We start from the raw sequence: 12,588 nt of genomic DNA on the forward strand, positions 1-12,588 counted from the left end.
TAAAGTCCTTCAATTTTTTTTTGTTTGTTTTGAGAAAGTTTCTCCTTCGCTTTTTAGAAAAGATTCATTTATCTGAAAGGCAGAGCAAAGAGAGAGAGAGGGAGAGAACGCTTCCATTTCTGGTTCACTTCCCAAATGGCTGCAACGGTTGGGGCTGATGTAGGCTTTAGCTATGAGCCCAGAACTCCATCTGGGTCTCCCATGCGGGCAGCAGGAGCACAAACACTCGGGCCACCCTCTGCTGCTTTCTCAGGTGCATTAGTAAGGAGCTGGATCCGATGCCCAGCAGCCAGGACTCAAACCAGTGCTCTGCTATGGGATGCTGGTGTTGCAAGCAGTGGCTTGACCTGCCTGTATCATAGTGACAGCTCCTCATTTTCATTTTTGAAGGACAGTATCACTGGATACAGAATTTTAGGCTGACGAGTCCCCAATCCCACCCCACCCCACTTTTTGTGTCTGTTTTCCCTGTTTGCATGATTTCTGCAGAAAATCAAGAACGCTGTGCTCTGTTACATAAAATCCTATTTAATTCTTGTTCTTGGCCTGGCTCCTTTGAAGACTTTCTCTCTGTTTCTGGTTTTCTGCAGTTTGTTCAGGACATGCCTAGGTGTTGATACTTTGGGATTTATCCTGTATGGTGTTCTTGGTGCCACCCTGATCTGTGGCTTGACATCATTAATTTTGAAAAATTTTCAGTGGGTATAATTTCAAGTAATTCTTCTTCTCTACTGAGCATAAATCACACTTTTGGTAATTATCTCAGAAGTCTTAAATGTTCTGCTCAGATTTTTTGGGGGGGACATTTTTTCCCTTTGCATTTCAGTTTCAAATTTTCCAAAGACAAATCTTTAGGCTTTTAGTTTCATTCCTTGGCCATGTCCAATTTATTGACAAATCTATCAAAAGCATTCTTTATTTCTGTTAGTGTTTTTTATTTCTAGTAGTTTTTCCTTGGAGTTTCCATCTCTGCCTACTTGATCCATCTCTTCTTGTGTGTTGTCCACTTTTTCCATTGTTTCCTTTAGCATATTAATCAGTTATTTTAAGTTGTATGATTCTGATTTGTGCTGTGTTTCTTCAAATTGTGTGTGTGGTGGTGGAGGGCAAAATTTATTTCTTTCTGCCTTCTAGTATGTCTTATAATTTTTTTGTTGAAAGCCAATCATAATGTATTGGCTAAAAGGAACTGAAATGGAGAGGCCATTAGTGTGTTTTTATGTTTATCTGACTAGGAGTTATGCTGATTTTATTGTTTTCGATAGCTATGGATTTGAGGTCAGAGGCTAAAATTCCCTTGGATGACCTCTTTTTTTCCCCTGTGTTATCACTGGGTTTCCCTACAGATTTCTTCTTAAATCAGATCCAACGTTGTATTCTCCTGTTACATAAAAAAACCCTCTGAGTATAGTGGTACGATAAGGGGGTGGGGAAATATCATAAAATCCTATGATTAGATCTTAGCAGGTTTTTTTGTTGTTGTTGTTGTTGTTTTAATTTGAGATGGAAAGAGAGAGGGAGTAAGAGACAATATGTTGTTATCCACTAGGTCACTCACAAAATGCCTACAAAGGCTGGGGCTGTCCTGGGCGGAACCCAGGATCTGAGAATATAATCCAAGTCCTGTGGGTGGCAGGGACCCAGACTACTCGAGCCACCACTGCTGCCTCCTAGGGTCCCCATTAGCAGGAAGCTGGAGTTGGGAGCTGGAGCCAGGACTCAGGACCTGAATCTAAGCAGCTGAATATGGGATGTGGACATGCCAATGGCTAGGCCAAGAGCCCACCCCGATTTCAGTCTTTTAGTGGGTCTGAGCTCCTGGTTATGACCATCACAAGTGCTTCTCTATTTTCTGGTCCCCTCATTTAGGTGAGACGGGAAGGGGAGAGGGAGCCAGAATTGAGTATTTCCCTCCTGCTTCAGGTTGGATACGTTTTCTTAAAAAAAAAAAAAAAAAAAAAAAAAAAGTCTCTCTTGAGAGCAGACCCTGTGAAGTGACTCTTTTGAGTATATTTCAAAATGCCTACTTGCCGCCAAAGCGCAAGAGGATTTTTATGCAATCTTTACTGGGTGAGCCTGGTAGGGCCCTAGGGGGCCTGAGACCGGGCCTCACCCCTTGCTCTTTTCAGCTTTGTCCGCACTGAGTCTCCCCAGCACCTGGTCTATCACAGTTCAGACTTTCCTGTCTTGGCATTGGTCCCCACCGAGGATTCTGCCTCCGAGCTTCTAAGTTGTGATCCCCTGAATCTGTGTGTCTCTCCAACTTTGGGGGTCTGTGTGTCCCTGGCGCCCCTACCCCACCTGCCTGCTGGGTGGGGGGCCAACGGTGGGAACGGTTGTGTGCAGGAGCTCAGGAACCCATGAGCTTCCCAAGGGCAGACTGGAGGGGCCTGGAGAACATGCCTGCTCCATCTCTCAAACCAAAAGGCCCCTTTAGCTCGGAGCTAGACAACGAGGACTTCCTCACTGTGGACACAAGGTGGGGGCGACCATTTGCTAGCTGGTGTACATGTACGCAGGCTGGCTCTGGCTGGCCAATGAGCTGAAGATGTGCATGTCCAAGACCACATATAAAAAGGAAAAACAATGTAAACTTTTGAGGAAAGCCAATTGAGAAGGGATTCTCAAAAGTCAAATTGTTCTGAAAGATAGAACAGGAGCCAGGAGCGAACTAACACACTTGGGCTATAGTTTTTTTTTCCTTTTGCATGAAGGCTTATCATATAAATAATTGTTCTTTATTATTCTCTGCCAACTGCTTGTGGGTGACGCAGTCTTTCAAACGCTAGGATAATATAAATCCCTTGTATCCAGGGGATGCCTCTAATTAGAAGTGACATTGAATCAGGAAAGAAATTTGATTTTAATACAGCATTTGCAAATGGCAGATGCCTTTCCACATAGTTCTCAACATCATTCCTTTACTAGAAATAACACTGATAAAAACAAATTCCCAATGCAGCACATAATACAGTAATCCATCTAAATATTTTAGTAAATTCTGGTTGTTGGGTATTTTTTATTTTTTTCCAAATAAATGATTCTTTGCATATTCAAAAGTTAATTTACCTGAGAATTCCCCTCATTATTTTAATATGCATGATTTAACATCAAAAAGGTAATTAGGCTGGCATCGGGATAAATATTTAAGGAAATTGCACATGTGAAATAAAAGGAAAAAAATTTTATAACCATGTTGCAAAGCCAAACACACTCCCTATATAATGAGGCCACACTAGCAACCTTAAAAGAGCTTTCAAACACAGGTGTCCATATTGAGCTGCTCTCAGATTCCCGCATCCAAATGCTACCACGACTTCCGGCATGTCAGGTCTCAGCAGCACTGCTGGACACCTGCTCCACGCAAAGATCCTGGGAGACATGTTACCACAGACATGAAGAGGGATGCGTGTGTGCAGGTGCATGCTCACACATACATGTGAACCCAACACTCACACACTCACAAGAGCTACTGAAGCTGCAAGAGAGATACCACCTTGACAGCTCCCTGGTGGGCAGAGAGGAACAAGAGGATCCAGTGGAGACCCTTAGAACTGTGGACGGGTCTGCGGAGAAGCCTTGGTCCTCAGCCTGGATTTCACCGCTAAGGAAGCTAAGCTCCAAAGAAATCGGGACGCTTGTTTAAGATACCCACCCACTTGTGGCAGCTTGGGAACTGGAAGTTCGGGGCCCCATCTCCTATGCTACTGCTCTTTCCTTCTTCTAAGTCTCAGAAATGATCAGATCGCCAGGGCTGTTAATAAGTGCAATCCTCAGGACTTCCCACACTTTCCACTTAACAAGAGCGACGCTCTGGTTGGGGCTCTGGGGACCTTTTACCAGCGCTTCCTCTTGTCTTGGTTGCTCCTGCTCAAGGCTGCTTCCCAACGTGCACCCTCTGTGATCACCACGCAGGCTAGTGTGCCTGGGAGATACACAGGGCAAAACCAACAGCATGTACACAGATCTGCAAAGGCAAGCGCTCTGAACACCGGAGTTACTTTCCAGTCACAGTCACAGAACGGGAGGGAAGGCAGCCCCTGTGCTCAGCACCACGTGTAGAGCCGCTTTGCTGAAGAACAAGTGGGGCATTTTCGCAAACCCTGTGAGTCACTCCCGGGCTGCTCTAAGTGTGAGTCTTTCCTTGACTGCTGACGTAAGTCCGACAACGACAGGTTTCTTTTCTACGGCCAGAGGACTATCGTGTCAGTAGTTAAGGAGATGGGCTTATTTTTAAAGTAATTTAACAATGAAATGATGCTGCTAAGCACAGGTCTTTTTTTTTTTTTTTTCATCTAATGAATGAAAAAAAAAAAAGGCAGCTCAATACAAAGCTCAAGATGTGAGCAGGCCATGGTAGATGCAAAGGGTTTTGTGTGCTCACACAAGGACACCCGCACTTCTTCAACGCACCATTTCGCAAACGCTGTTGTATTGTTAGCAGGGGGCGGGTTCTGCCAGGCACATAATTTGTATATTTAAGGGAGGTGTATGGAACGAAAAAAGCAAAATATGTTAAATTTCAAAGGACTTGGAAGCAAGGCTGCCTGTAAGCTTGTATTACAAATAGCCCTACATTATTACATACACTGTTAATGAGGCCGAGTGAATGAAAGTACAATTTGAATATGCATGACTCTATCCAATGAGCAGGACTTTTGTGTACTGATGAGGTTTTTTTTTTCCCCTCCTAAAAAAAAAAGGATTAAAATTATTTTTTAAAGAAGTAGGGCTGCCCAGAGACCAGTAAAATCAATGTACTTAGACCACAGAATCACACTATATTCAGAAAAACACACAGGTGTTAAAATAATGCCTTGGCCTCCACCTACAATCTCTAAACTTGTGCTATCCCATCCTCCCAAAAAAGAATATTCCTCAACTTCAGGCAGCTGTGTCCATTATAATCTCTAAGCAAAAATAATGATTTTGCTGGAGATGCCTAAAAATGGGCAAGGTTAAATAAACCTTTTGAGCACAAAGCCTGCAATTCCGTGGTAAGGAGCACTAGTTAAAAGACTGGGGAATGGGTAAATTATTGCACCAAATGGCTGAGAATTAATCTCTGCTGACTAGCTGTAATCTAGCGAGGCGTCTGTGTCCCAGGGAGCCCGCAGCACGTCCCTGGCGGTATGTGCAGTGTGTTGAGTCTGCGTGGCACCCTTTGTCCTCGCTCGCAGGCGGCCTTTCCCCTCATTGTCCGTAATATCCTCGTGCATCTGGGACGCGTGGAATGCATTCATACTAACAGACTTACCATTGTTTTCTCGCAGAAGCTTTGTTGAGCAAAGACTGCATCACGGTTACTGATAATTATATTGCTTAATTAATCAAGACAAAAAAAATTTGCAAATCATTGCCTGGTTGCCAAGCAGGGAGATAAAAAATGACAACAATACAAGCTGAAGCAATATAACAAAAGTAACAGCGATCTGATCAGAAATTCTTATATAATGAAGCTATTAATGCTAAATCGGTTAATGTTAACATTGCTCCAGGTGTCTCTACTTAGATGCAAACAAAAAGGCTAACATTATGGATATAAAAGGCCAAATGTTGCCATGGATTCTGTAACCTGATAGAGAGGACAGCCTTTTCATTTGATTAGGGAATGCAATTTAAATACCAGGGACTGAAGCCAAACAAACAGACTTTCCCTCCACAAGCCTCTCGCATTCACCCTGGGGTCAGTAGTTGGTGAACAAAAGGTCAGCCACACTTGCCCTGGAAATGTCTGGATTAATTTTATTACATTGTAATGGTTTGTACTTTAAATGTCGGATAACACTAAAGTTCTACTTGGCCATTATTCTCTTCTTCCCTTTAGGCTTTTCAGATGAAAATATTGAGAGCAGTCTGCTCAATTCATCTTGTCAGAATTTATAACCAAATTTGTGAAACTTACTTTGTAAGAAATTTTAAAAATGAATGTGAAAGACCATTGTCATGCATTTTAAGTATATCACCTTTTACACAAATCACTTTGGATATCTTAAGCGTGAACTGAAATGACTTTCATGTTATTTACTTAAAAATAAAGGTGACATTTTTAGGAAATTAAACGACATTTTAGAGGGTCATACTGAAAATGAACTAATAAATCCAGTTAATCCACACTAAATATTAAGAAAAACACATTTTCTAGTTTTCAAGCCATAAGACGCTAAATTTATTGGTTCTTTAATATTAAAATTTTCAGTTTAATTCTTCGAGTGGTGCTCCTTGTGGACCAAGACAAATGTTAACACTAAGAGCCATTTTCTTACATGACTCTGAGAACTTCAGAGACAGGGAGATGGAAATCAAAGCAGCTAAAGCCATCATTTGTGACACCAGCATCCCATATGGGCACCGGTTCGAGTCCTGGCAGCCCCATCTCTGATCCAGCTCTCTGCTATGGCCTGGGAAAGCAGTGGATGATGGCCCAAGTCCTTGGGCCCCTGCACCCACATGGGAGACCTGGAGGATGCTCCTGACTGCTGGCTTCAGTCTGTCCCAGCCCCAGCCATTGCAGCCATTTGGGGAGTGAACCAGTGGATAAAAGATTTCTCTCTGGGCCAGCACCGTGGCTCACTTGGCTAATCCTCTGCCTGAGGTGCTGGCACCCCGGGTCCTAATCCTGGTTGCTCCTCTTCCAGTCCAGCTCTCTGCTGTGGTCTGGGAGGGCAGTGGAGAATGGCCCAAGTGCTTGGGTCCCAGCACCCACATGGGAGACCAGGAGGAAGCATCCAGCTCCTGGCTTCACATTGGTACAGCGCCGGCTGTAGCGGCCATTTGGGGGGTGAACCAACGGAAGGAAGACCTTTCTCTCTGTCTCTCTCTCACTGTCTATAACTCTCTCTCTCTCTGTCTCTCTCTCACTGTCTAACTCTGCCTGGCAAAAAATTAAAAAAAAAAAAAGATTTCTCTCTCTCTCTCTCTCTCTCCCTGTAAACTCTGCCTTTCAAATAAAGAAAATAAATCTTAAAAGAGAGAGAGAGAATAGGTGAGGTCTTCAAAATGTCTGTGGAAAAGGGAATTTAAAGCAGCTTATTTAGGTACAAAACAATTTTGAAAGCCAAGCATAGCTTCCCACTCACTTCTGAAGACCCTGCACACAAATCTGTAATTTTTGGCACCTCTGCTCCCGGACTAGCGAGAAGGCCTCCCTGTGTGTGGGGCTCTGCGAGGCTGGACAGCCGAATCTCTCTGGGTTCAGCAGCTGACCCGAACAGTCTCTACCCTGAGAACTAACATGCACGTGAAACTCAGAATTCACTACTGCTTTCTTTCCATGGTACAAACTAGAACAAAAAGTACTGTAGAAATAGTGATAACAGTTAACATGGAAGTAGCTTTTACTTCGGGCTGGGCAACGTTTTAAGTCCTTTTGCTGGTTAGTTTATTTAGTTTCCACAACTTTCACACTTTAGGTTATACATCCCAACTAGAACAATAAGTCTCAGTTACCCATTATTCTAAAGCTTGAAAATAGTTTTTGGAATGGTAACCTTCAGCTCCTTTAGAACAACGTAGAATAAAAATGAAGATCAACTGAATACCTAGCCAAAAAATGCTGTCATTCTTCCTGAGTGGCTTAATGTGCTGAATGTTTAATTAAAAAACTAGAAAAAGAACCTCGGATAACAGTAATTCCAAAACAAAAGCAAGGCACCGTATATAAAGCATTGCTAAGACAGCACTGAAGGCATGGCTAGGATTGAAGCCGTGGCCATTTAGTGTATGCCACACACAGACCATTGGATTGTTCCAGCCCTCCAGGATCAATACCAACTGACACTGCTGAATTGATTCTGCGGCAAGGCGCTTCGATTGTTAGACACATCAAGTGCTGGCCTCCGCAAGACACGCCCGTCATCCCCGGGCCAGCAGCAGAGGCTCAGCGAGCATGGTGACCCAGGAGGCAAGGCTGGGCCCTACACTCCAGCCGTCCACCGAATGCTGCCTGTGCTCTGGGCTTCCTTTGGCCCTTCCTACTAATTGACAGATCCAAAAGTGCAAATCAGTCTCTGTAAACTCTACGATTTTAAAAACCTGACCGTCTTAAACATGGTAAATATCTTAGCCAGTATAATTTTCAGAGGCCAAGCGACACAAGGCTGAATTCTGTGCTCATGACGGCAGATTCTCTGGAAATCCAAACCCCTAATTCCAAAACAGCACGCGGAATTCAGATGTGTGTAAGACACCTGCTGGTAGGAGGAGAGTCCCCATTGCCACAGTGCTGCTTTTCCAGTGAATCCTACGGGCAGGAGCTGAGCAGTCAGAGCGAGAACGTGGTGGAAACGTACCTCAGGCTTCTTCGTTATCGCGATAAAGAACATGTGATTCTTCATTGGGTAAATGATGATGGAAACATCTCCAAAGGCGGTCGGTATAATGCCCCTGCGGTAGTCCCTGGAGTGCTCAGACCAGACGATGTGGACCTCATCATTCCCCAAGTGACGGAGCTGCGAGAACAAATTGGCTCTTTATTAATCAAGGTGATAACAGCAGTTTATGAGGGGTCATGGCTTACAAATTGAATTATAAAACTCTGAGGCAAAAGTATTTTACTACCAAAAAAGGCCACAACAGTGATGCTTCCCCTGAGGATTCAAAAAAAGCACAAGTGCCTAAAAACACAGGAAACTCACTGGTACTAAGACAATGCATGCGAGCCAGTGCTTGTGGGCACATCACGAGTGGCTATGTCAAGGATTTTTTTTAAATGGAATTTTACTTCTGCATCAGCCGGGGCCTTATGCTTTCTATTGCTCAGCCTGCTTCTAAACAATGGAGAGCATAAGCCTTTTATCCCACATTACCGTAGGTGCTTCCTAAGACTCTTAATTCAATGGTTATTAAGAAAATAAAAATATGAATATAAAGGAACATGAGCCATTATAGCACAAGTTACAAAATGCATGAGAAAGTACATTTATGATAAACCATTAAGAAAGAGATTTTACAAAATCACCTTTTGTTTAGGAAACTAATGAATTTCATAAGAACACTAATAACTAGCACTTAGAGTGGTCTTACTGTCTAGAAAATATGTTCATACATATTATCTTGTTTAACCTTCCCACCAGCTCTCTGAGGTAGACCAGGTCATCTTTGTCTCATCTGAAAGGAGAAATGGGAGCTCAGGAAGGTGAGGGCACTGCCCACCCTAGGGTGCCTAACAGCATTGGCAGAATAGGCCTGGGGCTCCCTGGTCAGTGCCATCTCTACTGTTCCATAGCTACCCAGGCTCACACCCAGAGTGACTTCATTGTCGTAGCCCAACTAGCTCAGCCCGCTTGCTTCCTCATTTTCATGTACAAAGAGGATGCAAGGCCCCCAGACAAACAGCACACTCCCGGCCTTGACATGGAAAGTCTCCAAGGAAGGGTCTTTTGCCAGCCCTCCCGGGGCCAAGCTGCGTCAGATGGCAAGAGCACCCTTGATGGATCTCCTCCGCGATGCCTGCCCTGGCCCAGGCTGGAGAAAGCTGCCTGTGAAATCAACCGAGTGAGCCGCAAGAGAAACCAGGTCCTAGAGATTAAAACCTAGGCCCAAACGCGTGTTCTCAAAGCACCACGGCTGGCTGTGACCGCCCCTCCGACACCTCCCGGCATGAGGTTCCGCTGCGTTCCACAGGGGCAGCCGAGGGCGCTATCTACCACCGGGGACAAGTGTTTCTCGTTCCTTGCTCACCTCATGGGTGAACACTACAAATGACTAATATCAGAATCACTTTTGAAAAAAAAAACAAAGGCGGGGTATGTTGTGTCAACGCTAATGCTTGAGTTTTGTCTTCAAAGAGCAAAAAGGATGCTCCGGAGTACGGTGCATTTCAAGCATGCTAGCAAAAGCGCAACTTTCTTTATAGACTATTTGAGCACAGAGGGAAAATGTGAGGTGACCCCAAAGCGGGCGCGTTCCCATTTAGAAGGTTACGACGGAAGCTGATCTGCCGAGATGCCTGTATGTTCTTTCCTCTCCCAGCATTCTGGGAATGACATTATTTCAAAGGAGACTTGCACCTGTACCTTTGTACCTATACTGAGAGATGAGCGATTCAGTTGTGTCTGAAACTGGGCTCCAGGACAAAGGCAGCTGCGGGGGCAGAGCACAGGCCACGACGATCCAGAACAATTTAACGGCATCTGTGACTTTCTGAAGGCCAGATTACCCAGCGTATCTTTTTTTCCCCTTCTTTGTGCTTCCCTCTCCCCTCCCACACACATAAAGGCTCACTGGGTAGCAGGCAACAGGTGTAGCCAGCCCTTTCCATAAACAGTAAAAACACAACAGCAACACTGGCTTCTCATGGTAGCTCTCAGCATCTCTCTGTACGCCTCTAATCCCAACTTAGATACTACAGGTTTTCTTCCCTTTTTAATACAACATGCAAGGGCCTTAAAACACGCTCCTGCAATTCGGTCCTTTTGCAGTGAAAACATGGTAGCCAGTGTCACCAGCAACACTGTGGTGGGAGGAACAGGGACAGCACACGACTGAAGCTTTGGTAATAAGTTAGATGAGCAGTAGGTCACACCTACAGCCTTCCCTCGGCAAAGGGAGGCAAACTTGGCTGGTTCTGGGCTCCCTGCCTTTATGGCGGGCGCAAAGATCTCATGGGAACATCCTGTCTATCACACACGGCTCAAGTGTGCTGCTCCACCCGAGGCCAGGACCCAGAAACCTCACAGCTCCTTGTGGTGCACATTAGCTCTGAGTTAATACAGTGAGTATTGAAATTTTGCAGTTACTCTCCCCTTTCTAAATCGGGTTACTTAACTTCATAACCCAACTAAGTCTCTCCTAATTTTATTTGCAACTGTGTTCTCCAAAGTACAGCAAGGGAGGGTAGTATCACACCGACAGACCCATCCTCCCGCGCGGCAGTGCTATCCTTAAGGAAGAGCTGTTGTTATGTGCTGATAATAGAACAGTGACCATCTCAAAGCTGCCTTCCATGTCACGGTTTAATTAGCTAAACCGTAAACTCAGGGCCAAGGCTGCGGAACTGGTCGGCTGATAAATCTGGACCAAACAGCAAAAAGTACATCTTCTTCTGCCTATAACAAGGACACATGTAGGTAAAACAAGCGCAATCAATCCGAACAAACTAGAAACGTGCCAGTGGGTTTGTTCAGTGCACACCCAGTCAAGGCGGTCGTGATGCATGGGTAACCCCAGGGAAGACTGACGGGCTGTGCACTGGGATGGAGCCGCCTTGCCCCCGCCACTGCTGCCACTACACAACTGGCTCCAGAGTGCCGGGGTGCTTATCTGGCTCCGAACAAACGCTAGGCTCCCAAGTCTTAAGAAATCAGCCCCATGTGCTGCCACTCTCCATCCGGATGGAGTTTTGAAGTCTCGCTAGCAGGGTTGTTTTGCCGGCTGCCGCCAAGGCTGCACGCCGCTGGTGACACTGGTCACGGTCCACACCTAATGGGCTGACCTCCTTTCCCGACTAATTGCATTACACTGCCAGCTGGCCCCAGAATGGAAGAATTGAAGAATTCCTGCTCCTCAGCGGGCCCGGCTGCTACTTTTACTAAGTAACAGTCAGGCCTGACGTCCCCATTGTTCAACTGACAGTGCGCCCATCCTAAAATCTAAGTTTTATTTGTAAATTAACCAAGAAACTTCCTGCCAGAACAGTGCTGCCTGGAGACTGATAATGTGGGCCTTTCATCCCTTCTCCCTCGTACTGTATCACTGCCAATTTGTTTTTTATGCGGCTGGCCAGCCCGAGGCTATAAAAGCCTTGTAAGACATAAGTGCAATTATAGTCCTGGAGTCAAATGAATTGGACAAATCCAATAGCACAGCTCTGTCCCCACTCTGCAAACCCCTACAGCAGTTAGATTAGCTGTGAAAAATCTAATCTAGCTGCAGCTAACAAATTTCTGCAGTGAAGGATCAAGAGTTCAGTATGGGGTTGCAACCGGATTGCAGAATTGAAAAAGTCCCCCCATGACAGGGGCAGCAGAGAGCATGAATCACTTTAGGATGTTGCAGCTCATTTTTAAGCTGTTAGGGACAATTTAGTTAGAATAAGACAAGGAACTGCGGGCTGCTGCTACTGCGGCTGATTTTTAGTCTAGCTGTGAGACATCCTGATAAAGAGAGTTTATTGCTAATGATGCTAAATCTTGGAGCTGCGAAAGGTTATCAGCTGAATTTTGATTATTACGGTAGGGGTTCTTTCTACTAGGCCAAGCCTTGGCACATTATTTATGACATGGGATTTTGTCAAGAAAACAGTAGGTCTTTTCTCAAAAACAACAAAAAAACCCCCACAACCGTACATTTACTTAAGAAGCAGTTTCAGAGATATGTTATACATAAATCTATCTTCTAACAAAACAGTCTTACATCACAGAAGCACAGAAAACAGTGATGCATTTGCAGAACGGTGACAATTTACATGGCGCAGAAAATTGTAAAAATGGCCAAGCCCCGCTTAGGGTGCTGGTAGGCTGCACTAGGTTCTCTGAGATGCTGGGTGAAGCCCCTGCAGGGTGAGACCTCCCCACCCCGCCTGCCTCCCTACCCCCACCCCACTAAGAGCTCTGTCTGCAGCAAGGGTCAGTTATCAAAAACCCGAGT

At 45.0% G+C, this 12,588-nt stretch overlaps 1 protein-coding gene across 11 annotated transcripts in view; it reads right to left on the reverse strand.

The window, feature by feature from the left end:
• Positions 1 to 12,588, reverse strand: part of RALGAPA2 (Ral GTPase activating protein catalytic subunit alpha 2) — a 328,989-nt gene that overhangs the window by 94,406 nt on the left and 221,995 nt on the right. For all 11 annotated transcript variants that reach the window (XR_007919407.2, XM_070052134.1, XM_070052133.1 and 8 more), the window contains one exon: positions 8,292 to 8,450. Coding sequence is in view for 10 of the 11 variants with exons in the window: in XM_070052134.1 (XP_069908235.1) it covers positions 8,292 to 8,450 (159 nt within the window). In the remaining variant the exon portion in view is untranslated. The remainder of the gene's footprint in view (positions 1 to 8,291; positions 8,451 to 12,588) is intronic.

This window comes from Oryctolagus cuniculus, chromosome 11, assembly GCF_964237555.1.
Source record: "Oryctolagus cuniculus chromosome 11, mOryCun1.1, whole genome shotgun sequence".
NCBI lineage: Eukaryota > Metazoa > Chordata > Mammalia > Lagomorpha > Leporidae > Oryctolagus > Oryctolagus cuniculus.